Genomic DNA, 23,450 nt, shown 5'->3' on the forward strand with positions numbered 1-23,450 from the left:
TCTGCAGCATCAACGCTGACTTCTCCACAGTGGTGGAGGATGCAGGGAGCTGATGGGAGTCAGTGTCCAGTGACAACAGCAGCAGAGAACGAGGCATGTGATTGGCTGAGTGACGTCACAGAGGAGTAACAGAGCGTCCCATGGGGGGGTCGCTTGGTCCCCTTCTGTTTTTAGCCTCGACGGCTGCTCTGTTGCATTTTTCATCTCCTCCCTCTGCAGACGCACAAGTTGCTGGTCTGCAAACCCGATTAACAATTAACCACAACAGGAAGACGGGGACTAACCCTAAAACACCATGCACTATGTACAGTAGATAACATGCTGCTCCTGACTTTCTTTCTGAATCAAAAAAGTATGAATGCATCCAAACTGAAATCATCTTAACATGCTACAGTTTAACACAAACTAACTGAATGATGGGACTTCTGTTTAATATTTAAACCCAGAACTAGTGCCTGGTGGTTTTACACCTTCATGAAGGAAAAAATTACAATGAGAAGGAAGATAGATATTCACATATGGCACAGCGACCTTGACCTTTGTCCTCCAAAATCAAATCAGTCCATCCTTCAGTCAGAGCACAAATCTGTGCAAAGTTTGAAGAAAATCTTTCAAAGCATTTTTCAGATGCACTATATGGACTAAAGTATTTGGCTACACCTCTTAATTGTTAAATTCAGGTGTTTCAATAAGGCTATGCCATGCTTTCTCTATTATATAAAATGGGTCGTTCTGAAGAGCTCAGTGACTTCAAGCCTGGAACTGTAATGGACGCCACTTTTTCAATAAGACGGTTTGTGAAATTTTATCTCTGCTAGTCATTACAGTCAATAGTCAATGATATTATTGAAAAGTGGAAGCATTTAGGAACAACTCAACTCAGTCATGAAGCACAAGACCAAAACACAGAGTGGGGTCAACGACTGCTTAGGTGCACGGTGTGTAAAAGTCACCAACACTGCTGATTCCATAGCTGAAGACTTCTGAACTTCCACTGGCAATAATGTTGAAAAAATGAAAGCAAAAAAATTGTATTTGGTAGATACCTGAGGAATGGAACGATGGAAATGTTTGATATACTGTAAAGAATGACATCATTTTCTAAGGCAGGGATGGAATGTTTTAGAGCCATAAAAGAATTACATCATCTTTGTATGCAAGGATGGAATGTTTTACAGCCATTAAAGGCAGGGATGGGACCGATCCGATCCAATATCGGTATCGGGTCATGGACGTAATTAATAGATCGGATATCTGACTGACAGCACCGATCCAGGTGACCGATCCAAATCAATCCTACAATTTGCGGTAGACCATGAACGCACCGCAGTCTAACACGAGACAGTCTGTATGTAACTGAGCCAGTATTAGTTAGGATGTTCTTAGCAGTATAATTACCTAGTCTATTAAACGTAAATCTATATTTAGAATAGTCAAAACTAGTCTAAAGATGAGAGAACACAAAGAAGAGTGGGTGTGACGTTAGTATGATATATTCTCTACAGCATGGCTAGCATTGAAAGATAGCACCACCCACCTTCGTTCCTCTTTGCAGATTAATGTCGTGCTTTGATATTTGGCCTCTTGGGTGAGTAGTCAAACATGAGCTAAACCCTCGACAGCCCACATACCACTTTATTTCCATTTACTACTTTGGAAAACGTCTGTTCTACGGTCTTCCTACTATATGCTAACAGCTTAGCCACCGTCGAGTTCTCATTGTTTATATCCGGTGAAGGGTCAGAGAGGAAGGCTGCAGCCATTAACTGAAGCTACAGCGGTCTCTAGTGGCGGAGGTTCATTAAAGACAGTATAGACAGGGATTTCAAGCCTGTGTTCATAAATAATGACAGGTAATTAGTTTAACCAACTGTTAAAGTAGTAGTTTAACCTACTTGAGTTATGCTATTTAGGGTAAGCATTGTTGTTTAGAACTTAGACTCAGTTGCTGTTGTTTTTTGGATAATGTCAATACTTATTTTTAAATAATAGTTCAAATTAATTTGTTTAGAATACATTTAAATTTAATACATTTTTGTATTTTTACTTTTTTTTTGCTTTTTAATAAGAGGAGCTGGGTGGTTTATTACAGCCTCATGTAACCTCACACATTATACCAACAACAACAATAATTATTGTTAAAAGAAAAAAAAATGATATATACATATATATATATCAGAATCAGCATCGGTATCGGCACATATTTATCGGAATCGGATCAGAACTGAAAAAAAGTGGATCAGTACATCCCTAATTAAAGGACGACATCATCTTCAAAGGAAAGGATGGAATGTTTTGTAGACATTGAAGGATGACACCATCTTCATATGCAAGGACAGAATATTTTATAGACATGAAAGAATGAAATTATCTTCAAAGGTAAGGATGAAATATTTTACAGACACTGAAGGGTGACATCATCTTCAAAGGCAAAGGGGGCATGTTTTATAGACACTGAAGGATAACATCATCTTCATATGCAAGGACGGAATGTTTTATAGTCATTAAAGGACGAAATCATCTTCAAAGGAAAGGATGGAATGTTTTATAGACAATGATGGAGGACGTGCAAGAAAATAATGTTTTATAGACATGAAAGAATGAAATCATCTTCAAAGGCAAGAATGAAATATTTTACAGACACTGAAGGGTGACATCATTTTCAAAGGCAAAGGGGGCATTTTTACTTTGGTCAGTACTAGACCATGAACTGGTGACCATCCGGTCTTCTTCCCCAAGATCCTATGGGTCATACCTGCCAATGCCTGCCAGTGTTTCCCAGGTTTTTCCTGTATCATCTCCCGATCACGTCCCATGTTGTGCTGGAAACCCCCTTAACTTTTACATCACTAAAACCTAATCTTCATGTGTGACATCCCAAGAAAGTCACTATAATACTAACACAAACATATTTAATTCATTTTACTCATCTATTCATGCTCCATCATTTGAAGTCATTTCATGCTCCTTTGATTTCATATACTGGGTTATACTAAAATAAGTAGATTCATGATTATTTCTATCTATACAACAGTAAATGTTTTCTGTTCAACTATGTAGAGTACACCACCAGTTGGCTTGTAGATTTTAAACATAAACCCAGCATAAAACCTCTCCAAACAGCAGATATAAATGATAAATCTTGTTCCTGTAGATTACTTGAGCTGCTCTGCACCTGTTTATGGAGCTGACTCCCTCTGCTTGGATCAATATGATGGAGTCCTGTTGAGCTAATTAGCAGTTAGCTGTGGTTAGCACTTTAAATCCCACTGATGAAGCCAGCAGGGTCTTCCTGCTCCTCGTCCTCGATTATTTCATTAACCCAGGCCCTTCCTGTCACAATCAGCTAATGCAGAAGACAACAGCTGAATAAGACAAAGGTCACAACAGGAGACATTAACTGTAAGTGAATGTCCAGTTATAAGCTTTTCCTGTATGCTACACAACATATTTTTCAAATGTTTGGCCTTTTAAAGGTATTTTCTTGAAAACAAAATAAAAACAAACCAAATCCCTCAACCAAGGCCATGGATTCGAGCACTTCTATAACTAAGATCAGCTGATCTAACACAAGCCCTCATCAGCTGACAGCCAGTCGGCCAGTCGCCATTTCGTTTTGACAGAAAGACAGAACCATTTCAGGAAATTTTCGCGTAAACACGAAACCACTGAAAATGACTGAAAACGATGTAGTGCATATGCCAAGCCTGTAAGTGGCGCTGTAACGCTGCACCGGAAATGCGCGAAAAGAGAGAAGAAGATTGTTTTGGCCGAACCTGCGCAGGCGCCTCAAGAGAGCTATGCTATGTGTGACGTAATCGTTTCAAGAAAGATGCGGATAGCCGCCCACACGGAGGTGAAACGGTAGTCGTTTACGGATTTATGCACTCTAGGACCCATTTTCAAAAAGTATAATTTACAGAAACGCCATTTCCATGTGGATGAAATGCCGATACGACAAAAAACTTATGAGTATACACCTGAATTTGTTTCTGTGTGGACGGGGCCTCAAACTGCTCATGGGGCCTCAAACTGCTCATGCCTGGCTATGCTCTGCCTCTTTCTCTGCAAGGTGCTCTCACAACCCTCCTCCACCCCAGCTCCTCCTTTATTTTGCTTCTGACTTAATCAACATCATTCAGTTTTCATTGATGCCTGGTTTGCTCTGGAGTTTTTGTTGCTTCTTTCCTGGCCTTAGGCTTTTCTCATCGGCATAGGAAGAGCAGGAATGCATGCTTTTACTGCTTAATTCTTTCCACGTAGGCTCATGCATGCAATGTATTCAAGGAAATCCAACAGCCTTATGCAAAGAAATGAGATGAAACCATACTGTCCCAACACAGCTGGTAAATGAGATTGTGAATGGTTACTGAGTCACCTCCTTGTCCATGAAAAAGTAATGTTTCCATCTAGCCCATGCAACGGCACTGAAAGTGTGTTACAGTGAATCATTTATAGAAGAAACTCTTTATGTAACTTCAGATCTGAACTCTGTGGCCCCTAGACAGACGGAGGAGGCCTGTCTGAGTCTTTTCATTAGGATTAATCCTGTGAGTTATGTGTGGTTTATTCTTCTAATTAGAATGCAAATCTAAGGTGGTACATCTGTTTATGGAAAATAAATAAACAGTGTTGCTATTTTCACTGCTACCGCAAAGTAAATGGAGCTGATACTCGGATGAAGCTCTGTGCTAATGACCTTGGATGTTCAAGAGAAAGAAAGACGGTTGTTTTGACCCTTAAGATGTTCATTTTCAGCCTTTACTGGTTGTCTAATCCTCCATATAGTCACTCTTTCTTCAGTTCATTCTCAGTGCAGCATGCCTTGAAATCAATCTCCTTTAAGCCAGTGATACTTCTCTGAAAAGTGCCCCAACACCCAAAGATCTATCTAGGTAGCATGCATCTTTAATAGGAACTGATAATAAACAAATTATTATCCCTCTCCCATCAGTCAAAGCATTCTCCCTGCAGCTGAACACTCCGTGACAGAGACGATCGATGACCGTTCAATGAGCTGGAATGAGATGAAATGAGAGATATCGAGTTATCGGGTCCTGAATGGAGATTAGATAAAGATGATGTGTGTCCAGGAGGATGCAGCCTACTGGAGAGGGATTATAGGAAGTGAAAAACGTCCAAGGACGGAGGGGATTTTCTGAATACCAAATTTCTGCTGTAATAGGCTCAATGTGAAGACAGTAGCCTGAGATCCTGAGACTGAGTCTGGCATTTTGCACACTTTTAGAGCAAAAACATCAGATTAAATGCATAAACTAATGAATAACTGTAGTACTCTAAAGAAGTCAGAAAGATCAGAAAACAACAATCTTTACACCCATCAGAATTTGTTGACCCTGATGTTACGGTGTGAAACTCAGGGTGTGAAGCTGAACCTAAACCTTCTTATATAAAGAAAAGAAACCCATAAATTGTTATACTATCACATTGTTTCATTGATGTACAACTTGAAAAAACATCAATTGCACAACCGATTCAAGTAATAAACAAATGTGGTGTCAATGCAATTATTCATAATCTAGTCTGAGCTTCCTGGTCTGGAATCAAAAATATTAAAAATGTCCAATATTTAAAACTCCAGATCAGGCTGTCAGCAAAGTTACGAAATATCTACTACTGGTTGTGCAGTCACATTAAAGGCTGACATCATCTTCAAAGGTAAGGATGGAATGTTTTACAAAAACCTAAAGGATGGCTTCATCCTCAAAGGCAAGGATGGAAAGTTTTACAGACATTAAAGGATGACATCATCCTCAAAGGCAAGAATGGAATGTTTAACAGACATCTAAAGGATGGCTTCAACCTCAAAGGCAAGGATGGGAGGTTTTACAGACACCTAGAGGATGGCTTGAAAGGCGAGAATGGAATGTTTTATAGACACCTATGGCTTCATTCTCAAAGGCAAAGATGGGAAGTTTTTCAGACATTAAAGGAGGACATCATATTCAAAGGCAAGGATGGAATGTTTTATAGACACCTATGGCTTCATCCTCAAAGGCAAGGATGCAAAGTTTTACATACATTAAAGGATGACATCATCTTAAAAGGCAAGGATGCAGAGTTTAACAGACACTTAAATGATGGCTTTATCCTCAAAGGCAAGGATGGAAAGTTTTACAGACCTTAAGGAAGACATCACATCTTTAGAGGCAAGGATGGAATGTTTTATAGACATTAGAGGATAAAATCATCTTCATGGAAAAGTATGGACTGTTTTAGAGACATCAAAGGATGACACCATCTTCAAAGGCAAGGATGGAATGTTGTATAGATATTTAAGTATTGAATCCTCTTCAAAAGCAAGAATGAAAGGTTTTATAGACAATTGAGGGATGACATCACCTTCAAGGGCAAAGATGGACTAGAAATTTAAGGATGACATCATCTTCAAAAGCGAGGATGGAATGTTTTATAGACATTAAAGGATGAAATCATTTTTAAAGGCAAGGATGGAATGTTTTGAGAGACTGTTAAGGATGACATCATATTCAAAGGCAAAAGGGGCATCTTTTGTAGACATTAAGGCATGACATCATCCTCAAAGGCAAGGATGAAAAGTTTAAGACATTAAAGGATGACATCATCCTCAAAGACAAGGATGGAATGCATAGTTGGCCATTTTTGGAAAAGTGGGTAGAAATGGTGAGGAATGGGAATCTTGCAGGGAACGGGATAGACTGAGATGACAGCTGAGGCTCCTAGACTGGCCTGCCTTCAAAACGCAAGGATGAAAAGTTTTCAAGATATTAAAAGATGACATCATCTTTAAGAGCAAGGATGGAAGGTTTTATAGATACTGCAGAATGACTTCATCTTCAAAGGCAGGATGGAATGTTCATGAAGCTTTTTCCCTCCATTTTGCCAAATATTAGGCCAGTTCCAATTATTTTTTCAAAGTTGCCAATAAAGGGCAGTCAACATTCGGAAAGATTGTTGGTTTATGTGTCAAGCTGACTCTTTTATATGACTGAAAGGGTACAGCCAGTCCTTCCCAAACACCATCTATGGGGCGTCGCCCAGATGAATGTGAAACATATCCCAAGTGCTCGACTGTTTCAGGTGCTGTTTCTTCCAACAGAGCAACAGAGTTAACTTTAGTGCTGAAACATTACAAACTGTTCACAACATCTGTTATAACTACTTCCTGTTTGCCATTTCCAAACAAAAACACGTCACTGAATAGTCAGCTTCCACATTCAACAATGAGTCATCTTTTTATAATCGAATTAACCCAAGAATTTCCCCGTCTGTTTGTCGACTTACATGCTGTAAATGATCTGCTCATTGATTGATCAGGAAAATGATTTGATGACATATGAAGCTAGCGTGGCTCATTATTGATCATCAGACTCTAAGAATAAATCAGAGTTACAAGATTACCACCATCGTGTGTTGTGATTTATGCTCATGCTGCATGCCGCATTCAATGATCACATGTTGGAGGTTTGTTTATGAGCACAGCCCAGCAGTCACATAGTTTACAGCACTAACAGGAATCAGGAGATTCTCCACTGCTAAAGAGCTCTCTCAGTCACTCCTATGTCATCTCCTACAGGAAATACAACGAGAAGCAGCAAAATGTTGCTGTGGCTCCTTCATTTGCTCTATATACACATGGAGACATAAAGTCTGAGCGCTATATCACTGAATCATTCATCATAACGAGCAAAAACCATGTTAAGACTTAACTAAAGGAACATTAAGAACCAGAATCTGGGAAGAGTGACAGATACTGTTTTTTCACATCTGATAACAATAGTGATTATTAGTTGTTTATGACACCAAAAAGCCTGGCACACCAAGATTTTTTTTAATCTTAACCCATTTTTAAAAATATGAGAGACAGCTCATATGGTATCAAATAAACGAATCAGAGCGTGTAGTGGGTGATATATTCAGGAGACTTTGGAGAGTGTAAACAGAGCCAGAGGGGAAGACACACAATGCAGCAGAGCCAAAGGACCACCGTTTATATCAATAAAATTTATCAGGGATTGGTAAAATGAAAGCCAAATACCAAATACAGTACAGTGGATTGAGGTCTGGGCTTTGACTTGGCAACTCTACAACATTCCCCTTGTTGTCTTTACACCATTTCAGTGTAGTTTTCGCAGCATTCTTTGGGTCATTGTCTTACTGGAAAATAATTCGTCTCCCAAGCCGTAGCTCTCTTGGAGACTGAATGAGATTGCTCTGAAGGATTTTCCTTTACTTTGCCTTCATTTTACCCTCTACCTATACAAGCCTTCCAGGGCCAGCTAAGAAGCATCCCCACAGCATGATGTTGCCATCATTGTGTCCGCCAAACATAGCGTCTTGTCTGATGGCCAAAAAGCACCATTTTAGTTTCATCAGACCTAAGAACTTTCTTCCACTTTACCATGGAGTCTCCCACATGCCTTCTGGAGAAGTCTAGTCCAGATTTAATGAGTTTTCTTCAACAGTGGCTTTCTCAATGCCACTCTCCCATAAAGCTTTGACTGATGAAGAACCCAGGCAACAGTTGTATGTGGAGTCTCTCCCATCTCAGCTGTTGTGCCATATTCCTTCCATTTCATGATCATGGATTTAGAGGGGACATATTTTACCCTTTTAAGACAAGTCTATATTGGTCTCAGAAGTCCCTTAAACATGCCTGTGAAGTTTATTGCTGAAAAAACACTACAGTATTGGATTTCTGCATGTCTAAAAACCCCTCTGTTTCAGCCCTTCCTCAGAACGAGCCGTTTCTGCGGCTTTAAATGGTAATTAGCTGTCTGGCTCTGCCCCTGACCACACCCCTCTCAGGGAATGGATGTAGCAGTCATGATGTTACAGACACTGTTTTTCCAAAGTTTAGACTGGGATTCAAACCATCAGTCTCCCAGACTGTAGTCAGCAGGGTAACCCACTGAGCTATCCAGCATCTCAGAAGATCAGCAGTGGAGGGCGGAGCTTTCCTCCAAGTGAGGGAGGGCCTACCAAACCTGGGGGCGGGTGCTTAGGCCGCTGGTGAGGTCAATAGTTGTAAAATCTGAGAACGGCTTGTTTCAGCACACATTTTCTGAAAGGTGGAGAAAGAGAGGGGAGGAGTGAATGGAATTTTCTGGTACTTGAGGGGATTGTGGACAGGCCAGGGACATGTATTTGTGTTAGAAAAGCCTGAAAAAGTGATTTTTGCATAATATGTCCCCTTTAACTGTACTCTGGGGAATGTTCAGTTTCTTGGATTTTTTTGTATCCATCTCCTGATTTATACTTTTCAATAACATTTCCTCTGATTGGCTAGGAGTGTTCTTTTGTTTTCATGGTGTAATGGTAGCCAGGAATACTGATTAACCAGTCCATACACAGGTGTCTTTATACTACTAATTGTGAGACTACTGGCACCAGGTGGCTGTTGAATTAGTTGCGTCACTTTAAAAATTAGGGCGAATATTTATGCAGTCACTAATTTTACATTACACATTTTTGGTAAACTGGCATTACTTTGTACAAATCTGTTTTCACTTTGACATTAAAGAGTTTTTTGTACATTTTTAGTAAAAAAAAAAATCTAATTATATTGACCATGATTGATTTATAAAATCAATAAGAGGGTAAAACATCCAAGGGGGTGAATGTTTTTTTATAGGCACTGTATGAGCCCCGATTTACAGCCAGACCAATAACCAGTTAACACATAGTATCCATACTCTGATCCTTCAGCACTGGAGGTAATGTCATCTTTCTTCAGCATGATGCATCATACAAAGCTTGGTAAGTGACCATCTGTTGTTTTATTACCAGCAATGATGCCATGACTAATACTCTGCATCCACAGAGAGAACAAAAACTAAAACCTGCCTCATACTGGGTGTTTGCAGTTTTTCTTTCTGTCACCATGGTTTCAAACAGGTGTCAAAATGATTTGAGTTTTGCCAGAATCATCTCAGAGTTTATAATTCTGGATACTGGGGCAACTATTTGATATTTCTAAACAAATAAAAAGTACCCAGGTATATATCTATCATGTATTACTGCTCAGGCAAGAAGTATCAAGCTTTTGTTATAAGCGATACACAAGAGTAAAAAGTGTGACACCCAGCCCCGGTCTCCCCTTCTGGCTCTGTCTGTTGTGATCTGGGCCTGTCTATTGTTATCAGTCCAGCAGGTGAGCTGGCAGCCAAGAGAGCAGGGTGTAAACAAATGAAGTCATGTGTATGTTTCATTAAAGTCTGGCTGATTAACTCTTGAATCAGGACAATAGTAACCCACTGAGCACCAGGAGTATCACTTATGACATTATTCTTCAAATCTAGAGTACTTTTGGAGCATGTGAGTCCTACCCCAGCACTGCCCACCTCCTGCAGCTGCTCCAGCTCCATCCTGAGCGCTTCCTGCTCGGCCTCCAGCTCTGCATACTGCTGCTTCAGGCTCTGGTTCTCCTCCAACACCACCAGTCCACACTCCGCCGCGCGGACCTTCTCCCGGTTCGCCTCCGCCAGCTCCCGGGTCAGACGCTCCACCTCGGCCCGGCACTGCTCCACCGTGTCCCCGCATCCTGCTGCTCCTCCGGCGGCCATCGCCCCTCTGCCTCCCCCCTATCTCCCTCTCCCCCTTGTTCTCTCCCTCCCTGCGCCGGGGGGGGGAGGAAACAGCTGAGGTAGACAACAAACCCCCTCCGAGGAGTCACAGCTCTGCTTCAGGTCTCATCAAAAAGAGGAAAAATAAACTAAAAACTCCGATAAATCCTCACAGCGTTTCTTCTTCATCCAAAGTCTTCCTCAGTGACGCTCTGACTGATACAGCTCCTCATCCTCCTCTTCCCGCATCCTCCTCTCGTCTATTTTCTGCTTAATCACCGGCTCCAGGACGCCATCTCTGCCCCACCGCAGCCGTGAAGCAAGGCAGCACACTCCCCGTTCCTGCCCGTCATCCTCCCTCTGCAGACCTGTGAGAAGCTCTGCTCCAACAGCATCATCACCGGGAGGAGGGGAGGAGGAGGAGGGGGCGCCCTCTGGAGATCACTAACAGCATAATGCACAAGTTTTTATCCACTTCTTTATCCCATTAGCGGGATAAAATAAATGATACAGGATTACAACTTTCAGTTTGTATCCTAAACGAGCTCAAAGTTTATTTTTGGCTTGGCATGGGTTACTTTGACCACCGAAAGGGCTAAATTTATTACTTGCAAAGGGCCAATTTTTGCAAACTGAAGGGCATGATGATACTTATTATTAGAAGATGAACAAACATGTCTATGTTGCGCAATCAGAATCCATTCTTCAGCATGTTTGACCTAAAATACAAAAGGTAATGCTACATTTATTAAGAAAAGCACAAATTTAAATCTTGCGTAGTGTTTATTTTTGTATACACAGTGCTTAACAAATTTATTAGACCACCCTAACCCTAACCAACGTAAGGTTTATGCCACAGCTGCCCTAAATTACCAGCATTGGTAATTACCAAAATCATTTTTTTATGTTTCTGCAATGGTTAATACACCAATATGTAGAAGCTCTTTAACCCAAATGATATTTTTAATGCTAAAATATAATTATTATTGTTATCCATGAGTTTTCAAATTTACCGATTTACAAAAAACCCTGAAAAAATAGTAAAGCACATTAATATTTCTTGATTAATATGTCAAATTATAGTTATTTACTTGCATTCCTGAAGAGAAAAATGAGTTTTAGTGGTTGAATGTTATGCTTGATTCATTTCTGACTTCTCAGAGAAGCCCAGTGAGCTGGCTCAAATTTGGGTATAAAAAGGTGAATTCATTCATTCATTCATTCATTCCTGTTCAAAATGGTCAAACGTGGAGAGCTCACTGAAAATGAAAGAGTCCGCATTAAAGCACTTCATGATGCTGGATGATCTCTGAGACAAATAGGGAAAGACATAAAGTGTTCTCACAGTGTGGTCAGGTATGTTATGGAGTCAATTGCTGAGACTGGTACTTACAAAATGCGCCAAGGAAGAGGCAGGAAACGAAACTTCACTGAAGCAGATGTCAGACACCTCAAGATTTTAAGTACTAGAGACAGAAGGAAGACCACTGCTGATCTTCAGGCAGAGATGAATGCTTCTAGATCAGAGACTGAGAAAGTCTCCAGAATGACCATAAGCAGACGACTGACGGGACAAGGCTTAAAGGGAAGAATAGCTGTTAAGAAGCCATTATTGAGGCCTGCGAACATCCAGAAACGCCTCAGATTTGCCAGGGAGCACAACCACTGGACTGTTGATGACTAGAAGAAGGTACTCTGGACAGACGAGTCCAAGTTTGAACTCTTCTGTCAGCATCGTCATGTTTATGTCCCCAGAAAAGCTGAAGAACGTTTTGATGCCAGATGCATTGCACCTACAGTGAAACAAGGAGGAGATTCCATTATGGTATGGGGTTCCATTTGTGGATACAGTGTGGGCAAATTAGTGAAAATCGACCACAACATCTTAGTGCATCATGGGATCCCGTCTGGACTGAATCTGATTGGTTTTAGGTTCATATACCAACAAGACAATGACCCCAAGCATACTTCAAAGCTGTGCAGAGACTATCTGACCAAGAAAAAGGAATCTGGAGTGCTGGAACTGATGGACTGGTCAAGTCAAAGTCCTGATTTGAATCCTATTAAACAAATTTGGGATTTAATAGATTCAAAGATTAATGGCACAAAAGTTTCATCTAAAGCAAGTCTGTGGGAACAGCTAGAAACTATTTGAAACTCAATAACAAAAGAGGAACCCACAAATGCATCACTCACAAGTTTGTTGTAATCGGGGTGTCCATTCCTTTCCATCACATTTACTCTCTCAGTCAGGTAACTGATGTCTATTGTTTATTTTTACTGTCTTGACCAATTGAGCTCTGACGTCATGATGAGAAGGTGGCTGCAGGTGTGAGGCCACCTCCTATTTAACATGTCCTGGCCTTTTGAACAAACTGTTTGCCTGATGAAGGTCTAGTACCGAAACGTTGTAAATAAATACATCCTTTTTTGCAAGTTGGACAGTGTGCGGGTTTTCGTTATCTGTAAGGCATCATCAACATTTCAAGAAATAAAGGCTTGAAATATTTCACTCCATGTGTAATGGGTCTATATAACATATCAGTTTCACTTTCTAAAATGAGTGACAAAAATATTGAACTTTTTCATGATATTATACATTTTTGAGATGTACCTGTGTGAATATATGTATACTGTAGGCAATAAATTGTTTATAAACTTCTCTTGAGGACAAATCAAATTTTACACGGCAATTAGCCTGTAGTGTAAAACAATTTTGATTTGAAGATTGTAATAGAGACAGAGGCTACTTGAAATTTGTCACGATTCCGGTACAATGTTGGTAGGAACAGCTTTAGCCTACTATTAAAATAGTTATATCTCAAATACGGGAGTGCTAAAGGAGATGAAAACAGGATGGAGAATCCGGTTGCTCTGGAAACGTGACGTACAATTTCGTCATCGTGATCCCGGAAGTATTAGCCATGACGTGGCTAGGCTAACGCCGGCTACTTGATCAGAGCGGTGTTTGGCCGCGTCGCACGTTGCTAGTTAGTTGCAATGTTGTAGCTATTAGCACGCTAGCTATTCCTTAGCTGGGAGGGAGACCCGCCGTTAATTTAAACAAACATATGAAATTAATATTCAATAGTTTAATAGTCAACCTGCCACTGTAGAGAGAATTATTCAACCAATCACCAACTAGCTCGTTGTCTTCTTTCTTCTAGCATACCCAGCTAGGTAGCCGGCTAGCTAGCCGTTAGCGTTCTTCCACCGTCTCCTCCCTCCGCGTGAACCGTCTCCTGACCCGGCATGGCAATGAGACAGACACCGCTGACCTGCTCGGGTCACACCCGGCCCGTAGTGGACCTGGCCTTCAGCGGAATCACTCCCCACGGATACTTCCTCATTAGCGCCTGCAAGGGTGAGACCAACGACCGCTGTTAGCTTAAGAAGAGACGGGGAAGGGGTTAACGTTTTACGGGAAAAAAGACACGTACAGGCTGAATACTGTGGTCAAAACCTGGTAGCTCTGTTAGACAGGGTTAATGTACTGCCTTAAGGAAAGTCATAGCTTGGTCACGATATCTGGATGGGAAACTTCGATAGGATATTAATCAATTTTATCGATATTTATAGATGTTTTAATAGCACAGGAACATAAATCTAAGTGCGAGATACCTATTATGTGCCAGTTTCACTACATCACCTGCTGTCTGTGTGTAAGAGACATAAACAGAACTTAAACATCTTCGTGAAATGCCACAAAAACTTGAGAAATACTAGAAGAGAGATCAGAAGGTTTATCTAAAGCTTCTTTACATTTTCTGTACAGCTGATTTAATCATAGAAGTAACAGATTGTTTCCCCTTGAAACGTTCATTTTTCAGATGTTTGTATCCTCTTGTACTTTCTCCTCTTCTCTAAATTTGCTTTCTATTTCCTCAGATGGCAAGCCCATGTTGCGCCAGGGAGACACAGGGGACTGGATAGGAACGTTTCTGGGTCACAAAGGCGCTGTCTGGGGAGCCACTCTGAACACAGACGCCACCAAAGCAGCCACAGCCGCAGCTGACTTCACAGCGTGAGTCCTTACAGACATCTACAGGGGCTGTGTCTTTAAGGACCTTTTTTACATTTTACATTACTGATCAGTTTGAGTTTTCATATACAAAGTAGCATCATCATTGTTGTTTGTGTCCATACATACCAGTACTTGTTGCGCCCACACAACCAATCCAGTTGGTAAATGGACGTGAGCTTGTATAGCACATTCCTAATCATCTGACCACTTAAAGTGCTTTCACACCGCAGGTCACACCTACCCATTCATACCCTTTCACACCACATTAACACACTGATGGCATTTACACCCATTTTAAAGGCACAATAAGAATAAGAATTTAATTTTGGTACATAAAACACTATATAAAAATAGTGTTTACTTTAGTTATCTTTATGATACAAATTGTACTGTAAATAGAACATACTGACTCATTATAAACATTGTTTGCAGTTGAAATGACTTTATCACCCCAGATATTATTAGTGCAGCTTTATTTCTTTTTTAGCAGCATGTACTTCTCTGTTGACTAGCTGTGTTTAGTAGTCTTAAGTTTATGATAAACTTTTTACATACATTATAAACATTCTGCAATCACAGCGGCTCCAGTAATATTGCTCATTGAATTGAGTTATTAATTTTTTTTTATAGTAAAGTGTGGGATGCAGTGAGTGGAGACGAGGTTCTAACGCTGGCACACAAACACATCGTCAAGACCGTCACCTTTACTCAGGTCAGAGTGACGTGAAAGAACATTTCTAAATATCATCTTTATTAAACTATAGATACATTTGTCAGCTGTGGATTTACAACACCCTTTCTCTCCTTAAAGGACAGCAACTTTCTGCTCACTGGAGGAAATGACAAGCTGCTGCGTATCTATGATCTCAGCAACCATGAAGCAGGTAAGAGACACTTTTAGAGTGGGAACTTGAGCACTGAACAAACACTTTATTTAACCCGGAAGCTCCATGGATGGTCCTAGTTTTAAAGTAAGGAAAACAATCCTTTTTAGTCAGTGTCTCAATGTAGAATGACATGAATTGAATCTATGCTGCAGCTTATGGCAATATAAAGGGGATTTTATATTTTTTCCTCAGAACTAAGCTAGGTCTCTTTCAAAGACATCGACCTGTGATTATGGTCTGATACAATATTTTGAAAACAGACAAAGGAGTCATATTTAGAATGTAATATCTGAATTTTGCTCCAGTTGGGGTCAGAAAAGTACATTTATGAGCTAGTCTAGCTGGGTGCTTTTAAGAGGATGTTGAATGACTTTGAGACGGACACATCTGGCTGTAGATGTATCTGCCTGTATTTGTTGTTCAATTTTTACTCACACTTAATTTTATGTTTCTTAAATTGTTATGCTTCTATGCTGTCTGTCAGAAACTTTGACTTTAAAGCTTGGTGTATCAGAGAAACCAAGATGAATGAAGCTCATTAACGTAATGTTACATAATCTTTGTTCAATTTTGTGTTTCATGAAGCCCCTCAGGAGATCGCCGGTCACACCTCAGCCATTAAAAAAGCCTTATGGTGCAACAATGACAAGCAGATCCTCTCTGCTGCTGAGGATAAAACCATACGGTCAGTGAATTTTATTAGTGCTCGGAAATAATGTGTCAAACTGTGATCATCCTGACTGTGACCAAGGGCTCCAACATTTTTTGCAGGTTGTGGGACAGAAGCTCCATGGAGGAGGTGAAGACACTGACATTTGACACGTCCGTGAGCAGCATGGAGTACATGGCTGATGGAGAGATTCTGGTCATCACTTATGGAAAGACCATTGCTTTCTACAATGCTCTGAGGTACATGACTCTCTTCTTTAAATGCTGAAACAGTTACATCTGATCAACTTTATCTCCCCATAAAGTTAAAATCAATAAAATACCTTATTAAATGTATTCTATCTTCGTTCCAGCCTGGACTTGATCAAAACAGTGGAGGCTCCGGCTACTATCAACTCGGCCTCCCTCCACCCAGAGAAGGACTTCTTTGTGGCCGGCGGAGAAGACTTTAAGCTCTACAAATTTGACTACAGCACCAAAGAGGAGCTGGGTGAGGAGCTTTTCTCAAAGTTTTGAACCAGCTAAAGGACTTTTTACTGTTTTTGAGAGTGTGGGCTTTGAAACCAGTGACTGAAGATAGACGAGAAGTTTTGTTTCCGTCAAACGGTGATTACAATGCAAAAAATGTGTTTTAAAGGATTAAAATAAATGCTTGCATCATGTGCAGTTAACAATAGTTTATTTAAAAGAGCAGCTTTCTCTGCTGCAAAATAAGCAAAAACCAATCGATGTTAGGTCTTAGTTTAAAAGTTGATTTAGTGATTAAAGATGCGAGAGTTTTAAAAAATAAGTAAGCTTAAGGGATACAAAGGATTGCATGAAAATTAAGAATAATAAAATCACTATCTAATGCTGCTGCTGTCTCTTCTTTTCTGCAGAGTCCTATAAAGGTCACTTTGGTCCGGTTCACTGTGTTCGCTTCAGTCCGGATGGAGAGCTGTATGCCAGCGGCTCTGAGGATGGCACCCTGCGACTGTGGCAGACTGCTGTGGGGAAAACATATGGCCTTTGGAAGTGTGTCCTTCCTGGTACGGACTCTTTAAGCACTCTATATGTAAAGCTATAAACGGCTTTATGTTACTGAACATAATTCAGTAGAGGTGACAGCCATTTCTAAATCCTGCAGCCAATATTAAAGTCTTAGTGCATTTGCTTGGTTCCTAGGTCAGTGATATGAGCATGGTTGTATGATTCCTCTAAGGCCACGTTTCCTTAACAGTTTCAGCCAAAAACTGTAACAAGGGTTTAAGCACCTACTCGGTGACAAGGGTCCAGAGAATCGCTTATTTGGGGGCTTTAACATGCTCAAAACCTCACCAGACTTTACAGAAAATTGTCCCCCAGTGGAAGTTTTGGTGGAATCGTAAAAGTCCATCAAACAGGGGCCCCACAAGAGCTTAAAATGAGAGATGGGGACTGAATAGGAGCTATAGGCATTAAAATCGCCATATGGATCATAGTTAGACAAAAGAAAAGTATCTTCCTATGTGAGTTTCCCCCACAGTGCGGGGCCATGACTGGAGTCCAAACTTAAACTACTTTTTTGTACTTTTTTTGGGGTGAACATACACCAGTAATGCCATATAACTTTTAGTGCAATGTGAATCATCAACAGATTTCACAAGGATGGTCACACGTTAATACATCAATATCATTACTTTGTCACAGCGCCCCCTGCTGGCAATTGAACATTTCCACCTCTGATTTTTTAAATATCCTTTCAAATATTCAGCCCCTACACACCATTCAACCTAGGCTCAGGATTTTTGGTCTGCATATGGGTCATCATTAACCTTGCAAAGCAGATGGATACGCCCGTTTCCTTGATTCTTGCTGGCGAATCCATCTTGCAAAGCTCCCGCCTGAACCGTCTGGGCCCGGTTAGAAAGTGACAGGACCAATCAGTGAAGAGGGGCAGTATTTTCAGGCGCGGCGGAGTCGTGATGTAAGCAAGGAGCAACAAGAGACCGGTGCAGTTATGGTGGGAGACATTTGCGTGGATGCTGCTAAAGTGCCAGTTTTATCAGAACTTGACGACATTTCTTTGTTAAAAGAAGAGCAAAGAACAGTAGTGAGTTGTTTTCTTTTCAAAAACGACAAAAGTCATGTACTGACATGTCTATAGTTGCCATGGTTCGCGTTATGCAGGTCTATATGGAGTTTATTCCTCGGTAGCTGCGCACGTGCACCTCGGTAGCGCAGACGAAATCACGTGTTTTATTGCTCTGGTTGGCCCATAAAGATGTGACAGACAGAACATTCATCCAATCACCCTTCGAGTTTTTTTTCAAAGGCTCTGCCCTTTCCCAAATGCTGTATATCGAAGGTTTTCCAGATGGATGTGTGAAACACATCCATCTGATGTGTCATGTTAGGCCATCATAAGAACTAAAAAAAGGCCTTTTTGAGCCATTCCCAAATTCCAACAGGAAGTCAACAAGCTTCATCTCAATTTTAAATGAGCCATTTTTAATCGTGCCAAATGACTTCAACGTATTATAACTTTAGTATACAATATTCAGTGATCTTCTTCTCTTTCTTGCAAGACCACAGTATCACACTGAACACACCCACATGCAAAAATTTCATCATAGTGCCCCCTTCTTGCAACAGGAAGTGACCCAAATGGGTCATATCTTCATTCCTCTTATTGTGCTTAACCTATTGAGCTCTGGTTTTAAAAGAAAGTCCATAATAATTGGTCATAACACTGATATGTTTCATAGAAGGATTTCTCACTGACAAAGTGGGCATTTCAATATATCTCCAATTTGGCAGGAAGTATTTGCAGCTCTTATATCAAACATCTGACTGCCTTCACATTTCACATACAAGAACGAGGTCTGTCCCTCTACATATTCAAAGGTTGATTTCTTAATTTTGATATAGCACATCTACTGGCAACAGGAAGTGACACAACTGGATCATTTCTTTACTGGCGAGCAATTCATTATTACGGCGTTTAACAGGAAGTCACAGGAACTGTAACTCTTACATGGAACTTCTGATTTACATCAAATCTGACATGATTAGTGTCTGCCCCTCTTCATATTTAAATATGTAGTAAAATGTGTATTATATGTTTTTGCTAATGTGCTACCTGCTGCAAGAAAGTTGGAGCTTCTCTAACATGTAAAGTCTGAATGAATGTTTTATGAAAGGGTCCGGGGTAATGCACCACCAAACTTGGCCTAATTATACATCTTTCTGTCGTGGTTTTTCTTCTCAGAGGACCTGGGTGCAGAGAACTCTGAGCAGCTGTACACAACGCCTGCTGAGATCAAGGCCTGAGGAGAAATCAGCGCTGTGAGGAAACAATGTGAAAGAAAGAAAAGGAGGAGACGAGTGGAGCGGAGGGGTGTTCCAGTGTTCAACCAGGCCCCAGCAAGGAGCAGTCCAGAGCATCTCCATTCATCAAGCCTGATGTGGATATTACGACTGGCCTGCCCGTCATAGACCGACACACACACAATTACATACATTTAAACACACAGATATTTACTGCAGCTGTGTGACCAGGATGGGCTGCAGAGTGCAGCAGTAGAGCTGTGAGTGTCTCCTCATCGCTGCCTGCTTCCTCTCTGATCAGTCCAGTTCTGTCTGTCTGCTTGAACTGATTTTATGCCCCCCATAAACCCCTCCCCCAGCCGTAAACTCGCCCCACATGATGCTAAGATCGGTTTTGGTTTGAAAGTTAATGTATTAAATGAGCTGGACCAATGCTTGTGTTTTCAGTTCATAGAATACTAGAGGTTGTTGCACAGTTAGTGCTGACGCTACAGCGCTTTTATTTGTTCCGAATTGTTGCTTTGAGTATTTGCTGCTGCTGTTCTGGTTCAGTACAAAGACGTTAATGTCAAAATAAAGAAAACATGTTTTGTGACTACATGGAAAGGGAAAAAGGTCATTTTTCTTTCAGTTCTTTTCAATCTGTCGACATTTATGTCCAGTGATGAAATAAACAAAAAAGCATTACTGTTTCATTTGTTAGTAATGCAAGAAGAGCAAACTGGTGTGTTTAATTATGTTCTGTTTTTACTTGTGGCATCATGGGATAAGGCTGGTGACTGATGTGGATTTCCCAGGAAAAAAAAGACAAACCAGAAATCATGGAGGCAGAAGTGGCGGATCTGACAGACTTACAGTGCTGTGACAAAGTATTTTCCCCCTTACTGATTCCTGATTTGTTTGCATATTTATCACACTGAAATGTTTCAGATCATCAAACCAATTTAATATCTCACAAAGACAACCCATGTAAATAAAAAAATGCAGTTTCTACTGCCACCCTTGGCAGCAATAACTGAAATCAAGCGTTGGCGATAACTGGTGATGAGTCTTTCGCATCGCTGTGGATGAATTTTGGCCCACTCTTCTTCACAGAATTGTTTTAACTCAGCCATATTGGAGGGTTTTCGAGCATGAACTGCCCGTTTAAGGTCACACCACAGCATCTCAATTTGATTTCCATCTAGACTTTGACTTGGCCACTCCAAACCCTAAAATTTTTTTTTTTAGCCATTCAGAGGTGGACTTGCTGGTGTGTTTTGGGTTGTTGTCCTGCTGCATGATCCAAGAGCTCTTGTAGCCTACTTCACTTTGTCTGACAGCTTCTATTTAAGTGATTTCTTGATTCAACAAATCTGGCAGTAATCAGGCCTGGGTGTGGCCAGTGAAACTGAACTCAGCTTTCGAAAAACTGTGGTTAATCACAGTTAACTCATGATTTAACGAGGGGGGCAATTACTTTTTCACATAGGGTTGGATAGGTTTGATTTTTTTCCCCCTTTATAGATTTAATCATCATTTAGAAACTTCATTTTGTATTTTACTTGGGTTGTCTCTGTGAGATATTACAGTTGGTTTGATGATCTGAAACATTTAAGTGTGATAAATAAGCAAAAAATAAATAAATAAATCAGGAATCAGAAAGCGGGCAAATACTTTTATACTGCACAGTATATCAAAGCAGAGTCAATCTGCAGATAAACACATGTATTACCACAAGTTTACATGAATACACGCGTCATGTTTGCTGTTAACAAATAGGTCAAGTTCAAAGTTAACAAAAGTGCGCACAGTGATTTGATTATCAGTAGTATGTCATATCAGCAGTTCTTTTAGCCTCATCACTTCTCACTAGATGTTTTCAAATCAGTACCAGTTTTAAAAACCACAGATAAAAAGTCCGTTTCAACCAGTGTTAACATTGAAAACATCTGAATGCACACATTTCTGGGGACTATATACACATTTGTGAGCTATTAAAAGTATAAAACACCTGTTTGATGACACCTCGTAAATATCTAGTATTAATAAAATATTGGTATTAATTAATCCCATCCGCAGAAATTAACACACCACTGGCGAAGCAGTGGTGCAAACTGGGGTTAAGTGAGCCCAAGGACACATCAACATGCGACAGCAGGAATTGGGGATCAAACCCAGAACCCTCCACTTGTGAGACAGCCGACTGCCTACTGAGCCACAGTCGCTGCTCATGAATAAAAATGTTTGGAGTTTTAGTCTGGACCAACAGACCAACATCAACTTACATTTTTTTCTTTGTTCATCTTCATTCCTCAGATTTTGAAGTTTTAAGGACTGGAATTTTAAGTCTGAACAACATTTATACTCGCAGTACTGGCTAAGCTGTAAATATTGGTATACTTAATAATCCTGTACTGTGTATCCCTATTTCTAGCATCAATGTTTTAAGCACTTAAAAGGTAAGGTCACCCTTACAACAGTATAAAACAATGTTTTTTATCATTCAAATGTAAAAACAAACAAACAAACAAAAACACTCTGAAAAGAAATCAAAGTTGTTTGTTTTTCCAGGTTTACCTTAAGATATCTTTTACAAATTAGAAATGGGGAAAACTTTTGAAATGTGCAAAAAAGGCTTTAGTTTGCTGCTTATTTAAGTATGCACTTCAAATTAAATTAGTAAAACTCGAATTTTCAAGCACATTTGATGATTTTTTTTTTTAACAAAATAGGTATATTATTAAACATGAACAGTATTGCTAATCCACATTCCTGAATACTTGAAAAAAATTATGACAATACTTGTAAAACACAAAATACCAAAAATGAAGTAATAGAACCTAAAAATAAAGAAGTATATAAGACAAATTTATTTCATGTTCAACCAAGAATAATTCACAGTTATATGATCAAACGCATTCATTTTATTATTATTATTATTATTATAAATGATATACCGTAAGCATTTTTTGTGAAATAGGTAATTATTTTCGTATTTGAAATTATATTTATTCATTTATTTTTATTAGAAAGCAAGAAACAATCGCTTTGACTTCCTTTACCGCGTCACATACTGATTTGATTTTCAATAGTTGCATTTTCCCTTAATCCAATGACTAAGCGCCTTCTACCAGCGCCTGACCAATCAGAGCACCCCTCGTCGGACAGGCCCTTCCGGTTCTGGTGGGCAACGCTCGCCAGGCGCAGATTCATCACAGCAGAAGCGGTTTCGTTTCCCTATTTTTCAGCGTGGCAGAGGAACCGAGACCAACGAGGACACGTTATTGTATTTTGATTCTTTGTTCCTTATTTTTTCATTTAAAATAATTCGCTCTGTCACGTTGGCTGTGCTTGTTTTACCATTTTTATCCAGTAAGAGGCGCTGGCTAGCTGCTCTGCCCCCACTCTTTGACTCCATTTATCCCTCCTCTTTCTCCGTGCCTGCTCGATAACTTTCCCCGGCCTACGGTTCATCTTTCCCCGCCACTCAGACGCAGACATGCCGGAGTACTTGGAGGACCCGTCCGTGCTCACCAAAGACAAGCTGAAGAGCGAGCTGCTGGCTGCTAACGTGGAGCTGCCGAGCGGGAACCCGACCAAAGACGTCTATGTGCAGCTGTATCTGAAGAACCTGACCGCGCAAAACCAGACCGACCCCTCCGCCACCACCCTGGACGCCTTCTCCAGCGATGAGGAGCTCCCGCCGGTCATACCCACCAGCAGGAGTCGGTCCTCCGGAAGGGTGAGTCTGCCTTTGTATTTCTGGATTATTTTATGTGAGAATTAAACATAGCTAAACTTCACATAAGTTTATTTTAAAGTAGTGACTTTGATTTCTCTGCAGAATGGATTTTTATCATAAATGTTTGTTACAACAGCAGCAAAAACACAAATCGAAAGAACCAAATATTGATTGATTTATTGATTTTACTTACCAAAAGTTTCTGGCAAACTTCAGAACATTGTCTAGATTGCATAAAACATGGACAACATTAATGGTGATGGTGTTTCAGCAATGTAATTTTGCAGCTGAAA

General features: G+C 40.3%; 3 protein-coding genes across 9 annotated transcripts in view; 2 read left to right on the forward strand and 1 right to left on the reverse strand.

Moving 5' to 3' along the window:
- Positions 1–10,565, reverse strand: part of LOC121505519 (protein bicaudal D homolog 1-like) — a 34,545-nt gene extending 23,980 nt beyond the window's left edge. The window contains exon 1 of the mRNA XM_041780914.1: positions 10,344–10,565. Coding sequence (XP_041636848.1) covers positions 10,344–10,565 — 222 coding nt within the window. The remainder of the gene's footprint in view (positions 1–10,343) is intronic.
- A 2,930-nt stretch (positions 10,566–13,495) lies between these two features.
- Positions 13,496–20,154, forward strand: LOC121505520 (serine/threonine kinase receptor associated protein). Its single transcript, XM_041780915.1, has 9 exons — positions 13,496–13,929; positions 14,454–14,589; positions 15,220–15,301; positions 15,401–15,473; positions 16,062–16,161; positions 16,248–16,385; positions 16,499–16,635; positions 17,024–17,173; positions 19,375–20,154. The coding sequence occupies exons 1-9, from the start codon at positions 13,818–13,820 to the stop codon at positions 19,434–19,436; spliced, it is 990 nt and encodes a 329-aa protein (XP_041636849.1). The 5' UTR covers positions 13,496–13,817; the 3' UTR covers positions 19,437–20,154.
- A 2,450-nt stretch (positions 20,155–22,604) lies between these two features.
- tmpoa (thymopoietin a) overlaps positions 22,605–23,450 on the forward strand; it is a 32,740-nt gene continuing 31,894 nt past the window's right edge. For all 7 annotated transcript variants that reach the window (XR_005991576.1, XR_005991577.1, XR_005991578.1 and 4 more), the window contains exon 1: positions 22,605–23,157. Coding sequence is in view for 4 of the 7 variants with exons in the window: in XM_041781153.1 (XP_041637087.1) it covers positions 22,915–23,157 (243 nt within the window). In the remaining 3 variants the exon portion in view is untranslated. The remainder of the gene's footprint in view (positions 23,158–23,450) is intronic.

This window comes from Cheilinus undulatus, linkage group 23, assembly GCF_018320785.1.
Source record: "Cheilinus undulatus linkage group 23, ASM1832078v1, whole genome shotgun sequence".
Lineage (NCBI taxonomy): Eukaryota > Metazoa > Chordata > Actinopteri > Labriformes > Labridae > Cheilinus > Cheilinus undulatus.